General features: G+C 46.9%; 1 protein-coding gene across 2 annotated transcripts in view; it reads right to left on the bottom strand.

Annotated features, from left to right (window-relative positions):
- The window catches only part of AGO2 (argonaute RISC catalytic component 2), a 60,156-nt gene extending 43,335 nt beyond the window's left edge, over positions 1–16,821 (bottom strand). For both annotated transcript variants that reach the window (XM_066578760.1, XM_066578759.1), the window contains exon 1: positions 16,637–16,821. In XM_066578760.1, coding sequence (XP_066434857.1) covers positions 16,637–16,658 — 22 coding nt within the window. In that variant the 5' untranslated portion in view covers positions 16,659–16,821. The remainder of the gene's footprint in view (positions 1–16,636) is intronic.
- Positions 16,822–21,760: the final 4,939 nt, after the last annotated feature.

Here is a 21,760-nt window from a genome sequence, read left to right on the forward strand (position 1 = left end):
AGCTCACCTCCCCCCCCACCCTGCACGGGTCACAGAGCATGCCCTCTATATAGATTGTGAGCCCCAATTAGAGCAGAGTCAAATATCTAGTGACGTTAATATGCATGCGCTGTAAATAAATTAATGGAATTCGTTAGGCTGCTATTTACACGAGTGCCTTTAACACTTGTGTAGCAGCACTAATTGCATTTGTAGAGCAGCCTCAGGGTCCTTTTACACGGATACAGAATTTCACGACGTCCTTACCTGCTCGCCCGCTCTCGGGCCGCCCGTTTAGACTGCACCATCCTCGTTAAGACTTTGTCAGTCTTCGGTCACTTATCTTTCAGCGGTTCACATCCCTATGTACAATACTGAGCAATCAGTGTTTAAACGGCCCGACAAACTGCACAAGCCGGCGCTGGTTTTTACGAGCAAAAACCTCATGATTCTCACTCGTCGTTCAATCGTTTGCTGGCGTTTAAACTGAACGATTATCGTTCAGTTTCGTTTGAACGATTTTATGAATGATAATTGTTCCATCTTAATGGGGCATTAAACTATCAACATATAGGCCGCTTGCAGACGGGCTGGTCGGATCCGTCTGCGAGGATTCTCGTCGTGGGACCCGACCCGAGCGCCTGCAGAGAGCGGTGCGCACTCACCCGTGCCCACGGCTCTGGCTGTTTGATGTGCCGGCTTGCCAGGCAGCTGCCGCATGCGCAGTCTGGAGTCGGCGGCCAGGCAGTGACGTTTCTGTGCGGGGCTCTGCGAGAAAGAGCATGCCACGGTTTGTTTGCCGCGCGAGATTTCGCGCGGACAAACCGCGGCCGTCTGCCTAGGATTGCGTTTGACTGCAGTCATTTCACTAACATCACAGGCAGGATTACACCGAGAGGCGACACCTACGCAAGTACTCTGCAAAAAAGTTTTAGGCAGGCGAGGAAAAAAATGCTACCAGAAACTTATTTCAAAAATAGATGGCACCTAATTTATTCCACAAGCAGGAAAACAACCCCCAACATCCACCAATGTCATTAAGAACTATCTATAACATAAAGAACAGGGAGTCCTGGAAGTCTCACATCATCCTTCAGTCTGTCTAGGATTGCATGAAGAGACAAAAGAATTGGAGCGAACCGACATCCACAGAAGATCTGGCCTTAGTTCTCCAAGATGTCTGGAACAACCTCCCTGCCGAGTCCCTTCAAAAAATGTGTGCAAGTGTATCAAGAATTGATGCTGCTTTGAAGGCAAAAGGCGTCACACCAGATACGGATGGGATTACAGATCTCTTTCGTTCAGTCAGTTTATTTTTGTCAATTAAAATGCAAACTATTAACAATTCTATTTTTAAAAGTTGTAAAGGTGCATTTAGACAATGATTATCGCTCCAAAAATCGTTCAAACAAATAAAAGTGAACAATAATCGTTTAAACACAAGCCAACGACTGACCGGCGAAAGAATTGTGAGGCTTCGTCGTTTAATTTCAGCCGGCATAAAAATCATCGTCTGCTTCTTGTTACATTCAAACACTGATCATTCCAGCACCGATGACCGACCTCGTTGGAAGTCGCGTGATTTTATGCTCCGGGGTCACGGCAATAATTTTCACACAGGGAAGCGCCAATTGTGAGAGAACTAGGGGGTCTAATAAATGCCATGTACTGCATACAATCCAGTCGTGTTGGGTGGCGGTATTACAATCACACCTGCGTACAGGCGCTTACAGCCATCCGAATTCACACAATGTTCTCTGCCAACAGGAAAAATAGTTGGGCCTGCATATGAATAAAAATAGGATTTAACTTTATATCTAGATTTATACAATGGAATACGTTGGTTAGAAGGGAGGTTTTGTTCAGGAAAGGGTCTGTTTACACCAATCATAGTTTGAATGAACATGCGCCATTTAAACCAAACGATAAGTGAACGAACCAATGAGGATTTTTATGCCTGCGTAAAACGGCCAAACGAAAAGTGAATGATTATCCTTTACTTTTGCTTGTTTGAACGATAATCCTTCCTAAAAAGGCTTTAGGCTGGGTGCAGACGGGACGGAATTGCTGCGCGATTTCCGTATGGAATGTCCGCACGGCAATTCTGCCCGCTGCTCCTAATCCCAGGATTAGCCAGCAAAGTAGACGAGATTTTGCAAAAATCTCGCTCACACGTTGCGGCCAAGCCGAGCGGAAACTGGCATGCAGCACGGAGTTCAATTCCGCAGCTTGTCAATTCTTTTGTTTCCGCAGCAGCACCTCTCCTCTCTATGGGAAGAGAAAACCGCAGCGGTATGCCGACGGCGAAACCACTTCAAAACCTGCAGCTAAAGGCCACAGGTTTTGAAGCTGCGTCTTTCCCAGCAGATTTCTCACAGTTTTTCGGTGCTACAATTCGCTGTAATTCCGTCCCGTGTGAACCAAGCCTTAAAACTTCGTTTCTACGCACAATACACAAGAGAAGAAAACCAGGGAAGCGGACGGCCATGCAGATAACAGGAGGTGGGAACTCTGCAGTATCTCCAGCGGAGCAGCTGGCATTGTGATGTAAAGCCAACTGTACAAGGTAGAGTCTTGTGAATGAACATCTACTGCCATATAAGGCCCGCGTCCTCAGATGATCCCGCAGTGTCGCCCACAATACAAATCACCATGTGAAAGGCACAACAAACAGCCCGGCCTCCTGTGCGGCCAGTAGTTCAGGAGAACAGACCTCCGGAGTAACGAGCGGCACTTCACAGACGACAGCTTCTCAGAGACCCAAAAGAAACAAAACCCAACACACGGAAATCATAAAGCAGCAATCGCAGACATCACTGCAGACCGCAAGGCATGGGGCTGCTTGTAACAAGAGTTATGCTTAAATCCAACCATCAGCATGAACAGACCAGCCACATGTTATTAGTCATTCTCAAACATTAGCCCAAACTCTAGGTATTGGTCAACAACAAATGTCCATTTAGACAAGCAGATTTGTCGTTTGAACAAGCAAACCATGTCAGAGCTACCTTTCGCTTGTGTAGCCTGTTTGTACAGATAACATTGTTGGCTCGTTCAAACACATAAGAGCTGAGACCCCGTTGATGAGCATGAGGATCAACAGACATGCGTGAATAAAAAACAAACAGCATGTCCTATTTTGGTCCAATATTGCTCAGTAAAGTCAATGGGATTGCATAAACACACAGTACATGTGTACTTCTGCATAAAGACAAGAAAAATCTATAGGGCCTTCTTGTGTGCGTGTGTATGAACATAATGAATACGTGCACAAAAAAAACCCATAATGCACAGTGAATATGTTCAGTTTGTCCGTGAAAGTGCTGCATATTTCACGGACTGACAACGTCCCATGTGAAGGAGCCCGTAGGCTGGGTTCTCACATGCCGGATTCCCAGAGGAAATCTCGCGGTTTGGCCGCAGCGAAAAACTGCGAGATTTCCGCCGGGAGAAGCGCTGCTTCAAAACACGCGGCACTTAGCCGCGTGTTTTGAAGCGGTCTGGCCGCTCGCTCTTCCTCTGCAGCCGGCACTCCCATAGAGAACGCGGCCGTGACAGGCTAATCGGCGCCGCAGCGCCGACTTTGCCGCGGCGGATTTGCCGTCCCATGTGGACGAGATTTCTGAGAAACCTCATCCACATGGCTAGCTAATCCCGGGATTAGCGGCTGCAGGCGGATTTGCCGCAGCAAAATTCCAGATGCACGGCAATTTCCGCGGCAAATCTGCCCCATGTGAACCCAGCCTAAAAGATAAGAATCCAAATAGTGAAAACTATAGCACGGCTAATTAATCTGCATTACTAATTTGTTATGTTAAAGGACAATCTAACCTAAAATGTTTACCTTCAAATTAATGTGTAGCTGAATGCAGCCCATTGTTTCCCTTTATCAATCACTGTCTAATCTACAAAGGGCGCCCTTAGCCTAGGTGCACACAGGGCGGATTTGCCGCGGTTCTGCCGCAGCAGATCCACCCGCGGCTGCTAATCTCGGGATTAGCCAGCCATGTGGCCGAGGTTTCTCAGAAACCTCGTCCACACGGGACGGCTAATCCGCTGCGGTAAATCCGGTTGAAACCGCGGCCGCCGCGGTTTCAAAAGAAGCAGCATGTCTGTTTACTTTCGTTTTTTTGTTCATTTATGTCACGGCCGCGCTCTCCTCTATGGGAGAGCCGGCCGCAACGGAAAAGCATGCGGCCGGGCCGCTTTAAAGCCGCCGCGGCTTAAACCGCGGCGGTTCTCCCAGCGGGAATCTCGCGTTTTTTGCTGCGGCCAAACCGCGAGATTTGCGACGGGAATCCGCCCTGTTTGAACCCAGCCTTAAGGCCCATTTACACAGGACGATTATTGTTCCTGCAGGGGAACCAAAAAAAAAGGTTTTTATGACGTCTGGAATTTTAGGCCTTAGTATGGGTATTTTTATGCCGACAATATTAAAAATCCATTTCCTTCTAGGAGCTCTAGTGTCCACGGGTGGGACAGAATATCGCGAGCAACATTCCGCTGTGGGGGAGCACTAATGTTACTGCAATTTTCCACAATGAACCGATCTTACTGATAAGTTAATCGCAGCAAATCCGCTCACGTAGACTGAGCTGCGCTTTCCAGAGTTATCCTATGAAACACGTGTCATGCGTGCTCCATATGCGATTTATCGCCACGGATCACACAATGACAAATCGCCCATGGACACTCGGCCTAAGCAACAAAGTGGACGAGATTTACAAAAATCTCATCCACACGCTGAGGTATGTCAATTGTATCACTGTTTGTGATGCGGACTCTTCTCTCTATAGGAAGAGAGAGTCCCACAGCGAAGTAGAGGCGTACAAACCACTTCAAACCTGTCAGGTTTTGAAGCTGCCTTTCCACCGTGGGAACGCAGCCCAAGGTCGTCAACTTCATTGAACTTGTGGAGAATACACTCACTCCTGTTGCTGAACACTCGGGTGTAACATGAGCATCAGACCGCAGGACCGGCAGTCATTCTGGATGGATTTCCAGATTGTCTTGGTGATGTAAGTGATAAACAGGGAAAACGATCTCACCAAGAAATAAGGACGGTGGAAGAACAGGACTGTGGACGATGGGAGACGTATTCGATGGCAGACTACTGGTGACCGTAGAAGAACAGGACTGCGGACGATGGGAGACATATGATGGACTACTGGTGACCGTGGAAGAACAGGACTGCGGACGATGGGAGACGCATATGATGGCGGACTACTGGTGACCGTGGAAGAACAGGACTGCGGACGATGGGAGACGCATATGATAGCGGACTACTGGTGACCGTGGGAGAACAGGACTGTGGACGACGGGAGACGCATATGATGGCGGACTACTGGTGACCGTTGGAGAACAGGACTGTGGACAACGGGAGACGCATATGATGGCGGACTACTGGTGACTGTGGGAGAACAGGACTGCGGATGATGGGAGATGCATATGATGGCGGACTACTGGTGACCGTGGGAGAACATGACTGTGGACGACGGGAGACGCATATGATGGCGGACTACTGGTGACCGTGGGAGAACAGGACTGTGGACGACGGAAGACGCATATGATGGCGGACTACTGGTGACCGTGGGAGAACAGGACTGTGGACGACGGAAGACGCATATGATGGCGGACTACTGGTGACCATGGGAGAACAGGACTGCGGATGATGGGAGATGCATACGATGGCGGACTATTGGTGACCATGGAAGAACCGGACTGCGAACGATGGGAGATGCATATGATGGCGGACCACTGGTGACCGTGGGAGAACAGGACTGTGGACGACGGAAGACGCATATGATGGCGGACTACTGGTGACCATGGGAGAACAGGACTGCGGATGATGGGAGATGCATACGATGGCGAACTATTGGTGACCATGGAAGAACCGGACTGCGAACGATGGGAGATGCATATGATGGCGGACTACTGATGAGATATTCCTAGGCATTTGCGCTGGATGTGTCATCGCAGGAAATCACAGAAATGTAGTTTCATCGACATCTCAATGAAGAAACTCTTGTTTTGTTCGTGTTCTCCTGGGATTTATCTTTGCACCTTCAGCTTTTGATTGGCCGTTATTACATGTATAATACAATATGTGTACACCGGTATATTTATATAGACATATGTCAGATCTTGATAAGCAGATCAGATGGAGAAAAAACTAAATGCCTGTTCACCATGAATAGAGGTGGGCAGCCAGTAGAGATCTGACGCGTCCCACAGTCACTTTATAACTATAGCTCCTGTGTAAAAGCCTAAGGCCCCCTGCACACGGGTGGAAATTCCACGGTGGGATTTCCCGCAGAATTTCCGCCCGTGGAAGCTGCCATAGGATTGCATTAGAAAATGCAATCCTAGTCAGACTGCCGCGATTTGTCCACGCAAAATCACTTGCAGAAAACACATCGCGGCATGCTCTTCTCATGCGGGGCTCGCAGAGCCCCACACAGAAATGTCACTCCCTGGCCGCTGGCTCTGCGCATGCTGGCCGGCAGCCAGCACATCAAAGAGTTGAAGCCGCGGGAGAGGCGAGTGCCGCGCTGGTCCCTGCAGGGGCTCGGGTCGGGTCCCGCTGCGATAATCCTTGCAGCGGGATCTGACCCGGCTGTCTGCAGGCGGCCTAAGAGCGAGAGCCATTGGGATGAGCATCAGGCACTTATGTTCTTAACAGTCCTTCTGTCTAAAGCCACGCTAAGTGACAATTCAGTGTAAACACAGCCACCAAGCGGGTGATACACAAGATTGCATTCACTATGGTAGTTGCTTCATCTCAGCTAAGAATAGTTACTGGTCTATTATCACCCGCTGTAAATAGGTAATTATTTGTCTTTCAAGCACGACTAAAACTGTGCAGGTAGGTGTGCAGGTAGGTGTGCACTTCAGAAACTGCAGAAATTAACAAGTGAACAATCGCCCTTTGTAAAAGCAGTAATTGGTGCACTTCAGCGACTATTTCGACAACAATCTTGCTATATAAATCCACCTGTTGGACCGGTGACGTCACCATATTTCGGATGCATTTCTTGACCTGAACTGCGAATATTACAGGAATCTCCAATGCTCAGTTTGTGTCAAGAGACGCGCAGTCCGGCCGGGACACATGTCCGTATTACGGACACAAGAGCATGGATGAAATATGGCTGCACGTCACAGCCGTTAGACTACTACTAAAGGGAGTCCACATTTACGGACCTTCTCTATGAAGTGCTCCCCAGCTGCAGGAGGGTACACAGTTGTAGCACCCAACCAGAAACCCCTAGAGCTTCAATCAGAGCTGGAAAGAGGCGCATCGGGGAGAAGGTCCACCTTTGGGGTATTTGTCGCAGTAGCACACGCGGGAATAAAAGTGCTCTGACTGCTGGTGATGGTGAAATCCTAGCCAGAGGTCTGTTGACTTCCCTCTCCAGGACCCCTAGACTAGCTGTCAGCAGTTTTACAGAGTTAAGCCACCTGCACACAAACCGATTTTTGCTGTGAAATCCGCAGCAAATACCGTCCATTGCATGCTGTGGGAAAATGCTTTTTCCTGCACACTTGCGGAAAAATAAAATTAGTTTTCGCGAGCAGAAAAAATTGCAGCACACTCCATTTTTGCACAGATGGCTTCCATTCAAGTCAACGATAGCCGTCCAACCCGCGGCCTGTACGCAATTAGCAATGCGGATTCTGCGTCATTGCCTAGCAACGACGCGCGGGGGTGTCTCCTTTGCACGTCAGACAGCGGGCTCGCTGGGTCCATCTGCAGTACAGATGTAGAACAGAAATGGCAGGTACATGCAGACACCACTGCTGCCAGGGTCGATCCCACTGGGGGCTGCAGCCTGCAGTCTGATACTGCTGAGAGTAGCTGTTAAAGCTAAATTGGGGTATTGTTAAATGGCTGATCTGATTGAAATCTTTCTCTTCTGCCAAATCGCTACCAATCACAATGACTAAAGTAAGTAAACACCACTAACTGCATTACAGGGAATACAAAAGGTTCGTTTTATGATTATCATAACAGATAGGATAGAACACATTGTATTATACTCCAGAGCTGCACTCACTATTCTGCTGGTGGAGTCACTGTGTACATACATTACTTATCCTGTACTGCTCCTGAGTTACATCCTGTATTATACTCCAGAGCTGCACTCACTATTCTGCTGGTGGAGTCACTGTGTACATACATTACTTATCCTGTACTGATCCTGAGTTACATTCTGTATTATACTCCAGAGCTGCACTCACTATTCTGCTGGTGGAGTCACTGTGTACATATATTACTTATCCTGTACTGATCCTGAGTTACATTCTGTATTATTCTCCAGAGCTGCACTCACTATTCTGCTGGTGGAGTCACTGTGTACATATATTACTTATCCTGTACTGATCCTGAGTTACATTCTGTATTATTCTCCAGAGCTGTACTCACTATTCTGCTGGTGGAGTCACTGTGTACATACATTACTAATCTTGGAATAATCTTGACATACAGACTAAAGGTCGTTTACATGCAAAGATGCTCATTCAAAATTCATCAGAAATTGTCAGTTATGAGCGATCATTTTCATTACGTACCAATTATCTAATCTGCCCATAACTAGCTTCATTTGCATGTATTTAGAGAACAGCAGGTGGTCTGTTGTCTGAATACATTACTTTTGTTCTGCGGCGGGCTGCATACAATGCCATCAGCGCTGCCCGCGGAGAACACAGCATGCCGTCCCTCTCATCAAGTATTTCATGCTGAGCTGAACTCAGCGATGGACGTACAGTGCACGATGCGCGCACATTTACACGCAACGGCTGTTGCTCAAAAACAGTTATTTGGATGAATTTTGAGCGATAATCATTGTGTGTAAATCAGCCTTAAGGCTGGGCTGAAGTGAACATCATGCTCCACATGCGGGTTCCCGTAGCAGAATCCAGCTGTGACCCCAGTTTAAGTGTTTTTTCCAGCGCTGTCACTAGGCAAAATAGAGCATGCTGTGATTTTTCCTCCACTTGCGGAACACGCAATTTGTATCCACGAGTATGAGCGAAAAACCTAAGGGTGGGCTCACACAAGCATATGCTTAAAATGCTGCGTTGATAACAGCATTTTAGCGCTGTGTGAACAAGCCGTGTGCAGGCGTATCACTGCTAGGGCAGCACTGGCACTGCACATGACCGCATCTCACACACGCCGTCATGCGCAGTCCGACTTGCTTCTTTTTTACATTTTCCGCCCTCTTAGCGATGTTTCGTACACGTTTATTAGGCACCCATAGAGAACAATAGGGCCTCATCGGGCATAATATGTGGTAAAATAGAACACGAGGTGTTCATTTTTACGCATGTATTATACGCAATAAAAAAACGCTAGTGTGACTGGGTCAATGACAATCACCGTAAACGGCCGTTACTTACTGAGTAAGGAGTGCATATAGATGCATCCTCTCATCATGCAGGTAGCTGACCGGGTCAATGACAATCACAGTAAACGGCCGTTACTTACTGAGTAAGGAGTGCATATAGATGCATCCTCTCATCATGCAGGTAGCTGACCGGGTCAATGACAATCAATGTACTGTCATTAACTGCATGCGCACGGGATTGATGATGAAATTACACTCCTGCGAGCTCGCCCTAAGGGTGTGTTCACACATTGCTCATTTGTTGCAGCTTTTGGTGCAAATCAGTGATGTGTGAACGCATCCTAAGTTAAACGGATTTACTTTAACTACTTCAGTGATTGCTCCACAGAAAACTGGAGTTTCTATGAATTCATGCACATGTATGCGGCCGTTCATTGTGACCTGAGGTTCAGTAGCAGGAAAAAAAAAAAAAAAGGATCAGAAGCTGGAGAACATAACCTTATACTCAAGAGCTGCAGCCATAACTCTGCCAGTTGTTACCGGACCTGTACCCCTTATAACCCCTTATCCGATCTGCTGGGACCTTCAGAATGCAGCCCTGGGGTATAATGCATTTTGAGTACATGAATTGGGGTTCAGATGGGAACTTACACTTTTCCCATTTTTGTAACTGCAGCCACAAAGCCATGTATGTTGGGAAGAAGGCGTCTGGCTCCATGTCCGGAGGGCGCATCTTCCTTGGGGTAAGCCTTCCTTCGTATTACAGTGTGACTGCTGCGTGACTAATGCCCAGAAACTATTTCTTTTAGTGTGACTCATTAGTCATTATACATCAGATGATGGTTTAGCAGCACATCCCCGTGAAAGCGCTGGAAACAGCATCCATACTAACGCAGTATCAAGTCTGAGGCCTTTAAAACCTGCTAAAAGTTGCACTAAGCCTCCATTAATTTCGATGGGGGTTCTCCCACGAGGGTTTTAGCGCAGAGTTTGTAACGCACGCTAAAACGAATGCTGTATGTTCTATTTTTGAACACTGCAGCAAGATTTTGATGCCCTGCATTACCCATCGCAATAAATGGAGTGCATTAATGCTTTAAAACGCTGTGTACATCGTTTGTAACGCTGCTTACTACGCCTCCAGGAAGGGGGAAAATGGCGACGTTATCAGCTTGCTTTGCCTGCGTTGTAACTGCACAAAAACACTAATGCTGGGTTTCCACGGGACAGAAATCTTGCAGCCTGGCCGCACCGAAAAGCCCCAAGATTTCCGCGGGAGAGCCGAAGCTTCAAAAACCGGGGCATCTCGCCGTGTTTTAAAGCGGTTCGGCCGGCGTTTCATTGTGGTTTTCTCTCCCCATAGAGAAGAGTAAGGCCGAAACAGGAAAAAACAAATTGACATGCTGCGGCTGTCAATTCCGCACCGCATCGGATTGGCCGCTGCATGTGGACGAGATTTTTGCAGGCTGGCTAATCCCGCCCACAGCATTCGTGACAGCATTAAAAACGCTCCCAATGATTTCAATGGGCGACGCATCACGTTTAAAAACGTTCAAACACTGGAAAATAGTAGACGGCGCTCTAAGATCGCAGCATTAGAACACTAGTTTGAGAAGCCACATTGAAATCAATGGAGGCGTTTTAAAGCATTTAGCGGGGCGTTTGAAACGCCCTAAAAAGCGGGCTGTGTGAGAGCGGCCTTACCTCTCGTCTGCAGCTGAAGAGATTGGAAGAAACAGTGAAGAATACAAGAGGCGACGTTGTGGGGGTGGTAAGAGAAGTCACAGAAACCGCCAAATTGTAAATATTTTACAAGGACTGAAGTTCACCTTCCAATAACCGGCGGCTGCACATTTGCTTGTGTTATTCAGTGACAGTTAAGAAGCCAAGCCATCAAGAAGTCGCACCGGCTTGTGATCATGGATTGCAGAATCTTGGAAAAGGTCTTAAGGTGTCCCCACACATTTAGGCGCCATTTACATGAACAACTGCAAGTCCTAGCCGAGATAGTCAGGCGCAACTCACTTCGCACAACGCCCGTGGCATGTCCGCAAGACCTCACATTGCAAGTACTATTATCGCGTGACGCTCGGACGAAAACATGGCATACTGCGATTTCTCTATTTCGCAGCAAATGGAGAATCACCCACAAAAAAACACCCATTGCACATAATGGGTTCTATTCTCGTGCAAGCTTTTTTTGTGTCTCGCAATGCAAGAATCTCACGCGATAAGATTGGCTATGTAAATACAGCCTCATAACTACTTAGAATAAGCTGTTGGAAGTGTAGAGCACACCAGAAATACTACTATAAGGCCCAATGTCCACATGCGGATTTTATTTATAAAATCGGCGCGTCTTGCTGCCCATAGGGATGCATTAGAAGAAAATTACAGCATGCTCTATTTTTCTGCGGACCTCCCGCATGGGCGGCTCCCGCAGCTTCCATTGAAGTCAATGGAAGCCATCCGTACCCGCGGCACAGCCGTTTTGTGCTGTGCCACAGATCCGCGGGAGAGCAGGAGATTTTTTTTTTTTTTTTTTTTAAGTGTGAAGAGTACATCCGCCGGGCAAAGGAAAGAAGATCCAGCCTGCACGGAGGAGAGCCCCGCAGCGTCTGGAGAGGTAAAAAAAAATGTATTTTCCCTCTCCATGGCCGCAGACACAAAAGGATACCACTGCGGGATTCAGCAGGTTGCCATCTATGCGTGCAAGTAGACATGAGGCCCAGGACTTGTATCCATCACCAGTTTTCCAATCTACAGAGAGTATGTTTAATTCTCAGTCCTCCCTGAGCTGGTGGGTGTAGAATGCTAGATCACATATTTCTTGTTAACAGTTAGCATGTACGCTGAGAGTTCCTGAGGGGCACACTTAAAGTGCCTATAGGGGTTCATTAGTTCAAGGCAAAGAATGTCCTTATGGCCTCTATAAGACCATATATACCAGCATACTGCATTAAAAAAAAAGTATATAAACGAGTAAAGTTACACTACTTCTTCTGTGTCGTCCAGAAACAGTACAAACCACATAGTAAATATGTTTTTAACAGAAGCTCTCCTCTATCCTGACTTTCCCATTTTACCAAATACATTTCCTAGGAAGAAATTGTTCTGGAGCATCTTTTCTCAAAATTGTCTTGCACCATTCCTCTGTTATTCCTCCTAAAAATGAAGAAAACTGAGAACTAGCTGTTACCAGTTCAGGTGCGTCCCACAGTCTCGCACTGCCCATACTGATTAAACAGTATTCTGCCCCAATTGGTAAAACCCAGATGTCTATATATTCATACATTTCCAAGAGGAATAACAGAGGAACAGCACAATGTAGAGTTCTAAGAAAAGATACTCCAGACTGCGTATTTTAAGCAGAATACGAGTATTTACTAAAACAGACGAGTCAGAAAAGCCGAAAAGTCTGCAACATGGGAGCCTGTGGGCGACGGATGCCAATATGTGGCACCGATTTAACTTTCCACAACCAATTTGTTAAATAGATGCCAATATGAGAGACGAGCGTAGTAAACACATGCCCAACATTAGCGCTGCCCCCCATGGGCGATAATGGCACCTGTGTAACGGGTACGTAATGATTACAGGGATGCCATTATAGCCTTCGGTAGATGAATGCTGCGATATGTTCACACAGAGGAGCCCCATACAGATTGTTCAGCATGAATTCTGCCTCTAAAAATACGCTACAGAAGTCCAGATTTCTGCTGCGGCTTTGTACAGAGATACCTGCGGATTCAGCCTTTTTAAATGGGCGGTTATATGCGCAATTCCTGACACGAAATCCACATCAAGCAGCGGCATGGCCCCTTTTTCTCATGCAGAAAACATCTGCACCGCGTATACTATGTTGCTGGGTTGACACCCGTATTTGGGCTCAGTTATGCCTTCCTGGCATTTGCCCAGATAAATTAGTGCGCCGTTCTGCACCATTTCATCCAGAATTTTGGAACAGATCAGCGCTGGAGGCTACAAAAAGTACTGACAGAGCCTAAGGGACGCTTCACACTTGTGTTGGAGGTTTGGGAACCAAGAGCGTTGGTGTGAACGACCCCTAATATGGTACGCCGGGAGCTCTTCCTTCTGTACACACAAAATAGAAATAGGGTCACTCTAGGACAAATCACCAAATTACAGGAAAAACAGGGTATAAATCTACATATCACAAAGAAACTGACACCATCTACATCAAGATTATGGCCATCACTGGCCTTCGGGAAATGGACCCCTCTATATAGCTTGACCTGATGGGTCTGAAAATTGAGATTTTTTTTATATAAAGTACATTCTAGTAACAAGTGGGCAAATTTTTGTAAAATTGAAGATGGTTGGGTGTTACCCCGTGGGTGACTTACTGGAATGACCCAACAGGGGGAAAAAACTAGAAGTGAACGGGGCCAAAACTGATACACTGAAGCACACAGCTCAGAAGAGGAGATACAATTGTAACACTGTACAAGGTCACTCACAAGATGGTGATCAATCGCTACACAACGTTTAGGCCTTTCCATTAGATGAGGATCCAGCTTTATTAAACAACCGCTGAGGGCTCGTCCACAACTTGGATCACTGCTTATTTATTCGTGCATAAAGGCCCCAATGACCCCATGCATAAATACGCAAACCCAATGGCTTCAATGGGCCGCTTCGGTCAGTAATAAGGACCAAAATAGTAATGCTATGTTAGGCTGAGAAAAAGACCCCTGTCCATCCGGTTCAGCTTATAAAGCTGCCGCCACCAATGTTGATCCAGAGGAAGGCAAAAACACCACGAGATAGAAGCCAATTCTCCTCATATAAAATTCCCTCCCCACTCCAACCTGGCAGTCAGAATAATCCCCGTCCGAAGTAATCAGCGATAGAACACGTAATGTTATGGGATTGTTCTCAGTAAGGCCGCCTGAACACGGAAGAGCCGGATTCCCGCAGCGGTGCCCATGCGTACCTGATTATTTTCATCTATGCTGTGGATGGTCCGCGCGGCAAAAGCGATTGTGGAAGGGCCGCAGGTCGGATGGCTTCCATTGACTTCAGTGGAAGCCGTCAGTGCAGAATCCGCACAAAAATGGAGCATGCTGCGATTTTATTTCCACTTGTGGAAACAGCAATTGGTTGCCACAAGTGCAGGAAGACTCGATTTCCCATAGCATGCTATGGGCGCTATTCGCCACAGATCGACGGTGCGGACGCCTGCCGAGGACTACGCAGCGAATCTCCGTCCGTGGGCAGGAGACCTAAGAGAAACCAAGTAATCTTGTAGACAGGATACCTTTTAATGGCTTACAAAGATACATGATGTTACAGCGAGCTTTCCAACCCACTTCGGGGGCTTTCTGTAACCATTCTTTAGGCGAAGGACATAGCGCAGTCGGCAGTTCTGCTTCCTCTGTTGAGGCCTCTTTCACACGGACGACAGTGATAGCGCTGCAGCGGACACGCGATTTGTAGCGTCACTGACACTTTCTATCTTGTGAAAAATCTCGTATCGCTGCTAGCCACAATTTTCTTGTGCGAGAACACGGATAGGACTTTCTAATGTTAAAATAGCATCGCACGAAAATGTGATAAACAAGGAGGCTTCATAAGGAAACATGGACTGCAAAAAAGGCGCAATTTGTGGCTGTATAGCGCGCGCCACGGATTTGTATTTTCACAATATGGCAGCCTACAAAGCATCGCTGGTGTGACGGAACAGCAGGGGCTCCACATAGACGCCACTTGTAGCCCGCGTGAAACCAGCCGGAAAATAACGCAACAACAAACGGTCGATTCCGTCCAACACTAAAGTCAAAGGGGTTAAAAAAAAAACACATAAATTGAATGATTTCCGTTATTTCTGACGCACGCCGACTAGAATCAACGGATCAGTCAGAAATGGAAGCGGAACGCAAGCGAAGATCGGAGTCCGTTTGTCTGATCACGGCCGAACGTTTCCATCAGATACTTCCCGCCTCCATTAGGGCTCCTTCACTTCAGTCTACAGATACGGACGGATCCCGCTGCGCGCAGCAGGCGTTCGTTGTGACGTAAAGCTGAGCCCCACACATACGTGTCCGTGTACCAGCTACGGGTTCCACGCACGCAGAAAAAACCTGCAAGGCGGCCCAAACCGGGGTCACTTGTTTTACGCGTTGCAGGAGACGGTGAGGAAAAAAACAAGACTACCCGCAGCGGACACGCATGTAACAAGCGTGTCCTCCGATGTCTTTACGCGCCTGAAGACTTTAAGGCCTCATGTCCACGAAAAAAATACAATCCGCGCAGAATCTGCCGTGGATTTTTGCGGCGGATTTGCTTTAATTGGCATTTTTTTGCATGCAGATATCAATGTGATAGCAATGCTGCCGATCCGCGGCAAATGGAGCATGCCGCGTTTTTTCTCCCGTGCATGAAAAACGCAATTCTTTTAAAATGCCATCCGCGGGTGCAAAAATCAATTTAAGGGACCGCGGATGGCAATGATGCCCTATGGGCAAATCCGCAATTCCATTTACCCAGGGGACATGAATATAAACCAGGATATAATGCAATTATTTTACGTACATCAGTCGGCGCAAGAAGACCCTGTCCGAAGGGGCCAAATAACCGTACTGCGTCCGTGTGCTGCGCGGCGAGGAGTACGAGATGCGGACAAGAAGAATAGGCCCTAAGGGCTCCTTCACACACATGTAGGCCGGTCTTAGTGGCGGCAACAGACATATTTAGGTGGTTTACAGGCGTGTGAACACACTGCGTATTCACGTGCGCAAAAAAGAAACACGTAACGGCAGAGCAAACACCCTCCCAATAGGACATGTGGGGGAAGCCAACAGGTTCCATTCACTGCGGAATACGCCCGAGTCAACGACCCTCAGCCGTCCGCTTCTAACCGGCTGGCTTTAGACTGCCTACAATGTATATGAATGGCCCCCCGCCACACAGTGTAAGCTGTTCCCATTCACTGACAAGAAGCAGAGGTCTTGAAGACAACTTCTCTATGGCCCCCTACTATACGAGGAAGGCGCTTCAGCCACTCATACAGGAGGGGAAGGCTATAAATAAAGAGCAGGTAGCGATAAACGGACTGGCCCTTTAAGACGGGTTTACCCAGCATTCCCGGGGCAGCCTGGCACGTGACCAAAAGCTCCTCAAGCGGGACTTTGCGCGCCGCGACCGTTACCAAAAGGGAGAAACTATTTCGGTGGCCTTTCAAAATGGCGCCGAGGAGGTCCGGTCATGGAGGAGAGAGAACGGACCGCAGCCCCGCTCCCCTCCGGCGCACACCGGAGACCCCGTGCCCCCTCACCAGGACTCACCAGGGCCGGCTCCGGCGTACATCTTGATTCCACCAGTCAGTCACACACAACGGAGCGAATCGAGGAGATAAAGTTCTCAACGAGGCAGTAATGGCGGCTCCCGGCGGGTGAACTCTCCTCCGCTAAGTCTCCATCGAGCTCCTTGTACTCCGCCGCCGCCGTCTCTACACTGTACGCGACATGAACTGAGGGAGAAAGGCGGGGGGCGGAGCGGCGACGTCACGCAGCGGATCCCAACTCCCATTCGCTGCGTCTTTGCGAGAAGGAGGAGCCTCAACCGCGACTCACTGATGTCATCTGAGGAGAAAAAAAAGGGCGGGTAACCAGAAGGGGCGGAGCCAGAGCGGCGGTTGTGGTTACTAGTCAACAGCAACAAGTGGCTTTATTTGGTTTGGCTTTGGCTGCCGCCATCTTTGATGTGGGCAAAATGTTATCTTAGGGAAAATGTGTGTGTTACGGGATTATTTAAGACATTATTCACATTTACCATGAAACATACTGCATGCGTGGCTACACTTGCCTTTTAAGATGAAGGAAATCCTAACAGGCATCATTCTAAGCCATTGCGGCCATCTTTGCTGTAGGCAAAGTATATTCTGAGAGAAAACTTGTGGATATTTAAGGTAATATTCACATAAAGCAGGAGAAATACATCATATGTCACTATTCTTGTCGTCAAGAAATTAAGGAAACCCTAACTTGCATCATTACGAGGTAATGCTGCCATCTTTGATGTGGGCAAATGATATTCGGAGAGAAGATTTGTAGGGTTTATATATTTTTTAAGCAGTTATGGACACAACCTTATTTTCTTCATTTTTGAATCTGCACTTTAAATAAAAACCAGAACTCTTTTATCCATCAGCGTAGCTGTCCGAGGGCTTGTTTTTTTCAGGACAACTTGTGTTTTTCAATGTTACTATATAATGTACTGTAAATGGCGGCATGGCCTGGCTGTGGAGGACTGAGGACGCCCGTTCCTTCTCCCGTTCCTACTTTGGGATTTTGCCATTTAACATAGACGTTAAGGCATTCCCTGACTCCTGCTTGGGCAGAAGATGAAGGAAAACCTCCCAGCCCACCTCCTCCCCGGCAGGAGCTTCACAGAGAATCCAGCACTTTTTCTCCAGCCCGCAGCGGACCTCAGCAGACATGGCGGCCGTGGCAGCACACCCGCCATCGCGGGCCGCGTAAGTGAGGCATTTTACAGCCATCCCTTACGCGGCATCAAGGGGGGGGGACTCCTGCCCCAGCACTGCGGACCCTGCAGGACACCGAGCATTTCTCCGGGCAGCGACGCTCACGGGCTCCACACCCCGCAGACAGAGGAGATGATGGAGGGAGGCTGTCACCTGTAGGAGGTCTAGCTGTCTGTGAGGGCAAACATCCATAATAATACCCCGCTTCCTCCCCTACCTGTTCCTCTTCATTGCATAGTACGGCTCCTTGATTCTCCTGCCATTCACTGTTTACAGGGAAAGCTCACCCAATATGGCAGACAGCACGCCTCTCCACAGAAGACCTGGCAGTTCCCATGATGGGTTTAGCCAACTCAGAATATGGCCGCGCTGGCAGAGAGTAGAGCTTTCACACATTAAAATTATACCAACAAAAGCGGACATGGAGGCTTATATCTCTGGTTGGAGAACTCTGTCCGTACTGAGGTACATCAAGTAGACACGAGAGTCACTACTGTAGAGACTTCCCTAATTGACCTTACTGCCCAAGTGGTTGCACAGGAGTCACATATCCTCCCATACCTATTAAATGCAGTTTCTGGCAGATTTCCTGGATGACGTAGAAAACTGGAAGGAGAAATAGTATTAGAGTACATGGCATTCCCAAAGATGTGGAGCAACAAAACTTGAGTAAACGCTCCACCATATTTGAGAGTTTAGTTCGCTGCTTCTAAAATGGAGGCAGGATTGTCTTTTTGGAGCTCCTGGAAAGTAATTTGCATATTCACGATGCATTCTGGGAAGAGCAAAGAGAGTCACTGTAAGTGGAACAATTGCTGGGTCTAGCTGCTCGGAGGATTTCGTCAGACCACACGCCTAACGGCACACAAAGTTTTACACTTAGTATCATCACAAGAATTCTTGACTTTTAGAAGTTTGAAAGTGGACATAAACATTGAAGAGAATCGTAACCATATGGTGAGATACAACGTATGCTATATGTTCACCTTCACCTGCCAGAAATGCAAGCTTGTGTCTTCATTGGAGGAAAAGGTGAAAAGTCTTCAGGAGAGGATAGCTACATTGAACTCAATAAGGAAAAGAATGATTTTCTTGACAGAGCAGAAATGAGCTTTCAGAATATTGAAGGAAAATACATTTTTAGTGTTCCTGCAGAAGCCGAGGAATGGAAGCATGTGACCCAAAGAAGCAGGAGGATCAGGAGTCAGTCAGCACCCATACTGCTCGGGAACCAGTACCAGGCTCTGACGCAGGAGAACAATTAAGAGGTACAGCAAGAAATGACTCTACCTACAAAGAACAGTCTAGAAAGCACTCGGAATCCTCTTGGTTGGAGGATGTGCTGTTGTGAAGAAGAGGAGAGTGGTGGTTGTGGGGGATTCCCTACTGAGAGGAACAGAGGCCGCTGTCTGCAGACCTGACACCCCACGAGAGGTGTGCTGTCTTCCAGGTGCACAAATCAGAGCTGTGTCCGATAGGTTTTCAAGACGCTTCAGTCCTACAGAACACCATCAATTCCTACTAATACATGTAGGGACAGATGATACTGCAAAAAAGGACCTTGCAACTATCTGCAGGGACTTTGAAGACTTTGGCAGGAAGGTGAAGGATTTAGGCGCACCGGTGGTCTTCTCATCCATCCTCCCAGTGGGTGGCCATGGAATAAAGAGATGGAACAGGATTCTAGAGGTGAAAACTTGCTACGTCAATGGTGCCATCAGCAAAGATTTGGATTTTTATACCATGGAGTGAATTACCTATATGATGGACCGCTTGCTATAGACGGGTTGCATCTTACAACGACAGGCAAGCATATATTTGGTGGATGCCTTGCTTCGCTCATTAGGAGAGCTTTAAACTAGAACAATATGGGAAGGGAAGTAAAAGGCTAGTTAGAAATATACAGCAAACAATGTTAAGTGGTTCTCTGTGTCTGATATGAATCTACTCGTCTATTAAAGTATACTGGCTTACACAAGAGGCATATATTGAGCAGACAGCAAATTGAACTGTTTAACCCCAGACTATGGAAGGTTACCTTGCAGAGTAAAACCTCCTCGCCCTCACTAGACCAAAGACTGGTAGTACTTAGAACCAAAGAATGTATTTTAATGTTGTCTCTCCAGGAGAAATTTCTTATGTCATATACTTGAAAAAGTTTAAATTAAAGAATTTAAAAAATATATATATAAGCAAGTGTGTGTGTGTGTGTGTGTACAAACTGCAAAGGAATACAATTGAGAACCTTGTTATTAGAAGTGAAAAGAAAGAACAAAGGCAAAACATTTAGAAGGAAGGTAGAGGAGAAAGAGACACCGATCACAAATGTGCCGAGCATAGGAAACAAACAAGGAGAATTGGAGCTCCTAACACAGGAAGAGAAATATGATGTCATAAGCATCACGGAAACTTGGTGGGATGATACACATGATTGGAATACCAGGGTTGAAGGATACAACTTATTTATAAGAAACAAACCTAATAAAAGGGGAGGAGGTGTTGTGTTATATGTTAGGAAAACATTCATCTCCACAGAGATCCAAGCTTCAGAGCTGGGAGTTCTGTAGAAACTGGGTAAGAATACAAGGAGAGAACAGCAGAAAGGACACCATTGTAGACATTTACTATAGGCCGCTGGACAAGCAGAAGATATTGAGGAACTCTTTCTACATCAGATGGCCAAGCTCTCAAAAAGGACAACATAGTGATCATGAGAGATTATAACTATCCAGACATTGGTTGGGAATCTCTCTCAGGTAAAAGCAATGGATCCAACAAATTCTTATCCGCTCTTGCTGACAACTTTATCTTCCAAAAAGGTAGAAGAGGAAAAAAGGGGATCTGCTATCTTGGCCCTAATTCTTACCAACAAGGAGGGAATGGTTGAGGAAGTTAATGTGGCTGGGACCTTAGGAGGCAGTGATCATGCTATCCTTGAATGTTGGATAAAAAGGGGAGGAAGGCCTGAGAAAACTCAGACCTCAAGGTTGGAATTTAGATTTTAATGAACTCCGAAAGAAGATAGGAAGAATCCAATGGCTGGATATTCCTAGGGACAGAAATGTCCAAGAAGGTTTGGAAATATTGCGATTCTCAAAGCACAATCGTTAACAATCCCTAAAAGAAGGTAGAATAAGACCCCATTTACACTTAAAGATAATTGCTCAAAACTTGCTCAAACAATAGTTTGAGTGACCGTTTTAAGCGATCATCTTTGCATACTTTATAGTAGCTAAATAGCTACTATAGAATATGCAGCCAGAGCGGGACACAGCCATGGCCACTAATAGAACAATACAGCTGTTTTGCATAAATAAACAGATGTATTCTCTGCTCTGACTTCCAGTGTACCTGCTGTGAATTTACAATGAGAAACTAGAAGAGAGAATCTTATCAGCGCATCCAGCTGTGATAGCCTACTCCACTGATAACAGCTAATTGCTCAATTCTAGCAAACTAGAATTCAGTGATCAACGACTCGTGCACGAAAACTGCACAATGTCCCTGCATTTAGACAGAATGAGAATCGCTCAAAAGATGGCTTTGAGCAATTTTTTTTATAAGCGATTCTCATTGTGTCTAAATGGGCCATAAGAAGCATTTAAAAAGACCATGATGGATGAACACAGAACTTACACACATGTTAAAAAGGAAGTCTGCAGAAAATTTAAGGCAAGTGTCAAAAAGCTAGTAATAAATTGAGGCTTGCAAGAGAGGCCAAGAACAATAAAAAAGGATTTGGGGGGGGGGGGATGTCAAAAGCAAAAGAAATGTCAAAGATGTTTTAGGACAGTGGTGGCGAAACCTATGGCACACATGCTAGAGGCAGCATGCAGAACCCTCCCTGCTGGCACGCAGAGGCATCAGCCGCTCACCCCTGTACTGATTACCAACTCGGGTGTCGCAGCTCCCTCCCTCTTGCTAA

The sequence above is a fragment of the Eleutherodactylus coqui genome, chromosome 9, assembly GCF_035609145.1.
Source record: "Eleutherodactylus coqui strain aEleCoq1 chromosome 9, aEleCoq1.hap1, whole genome shotgun sequence".
NCBI classification, from domain to species: Eukaryota; Metazoa; Chordata; class Amphibia; order Anura; family Eleutherodactylidae; genus Eleutherodactylus; species Eleutherodactylus coqui.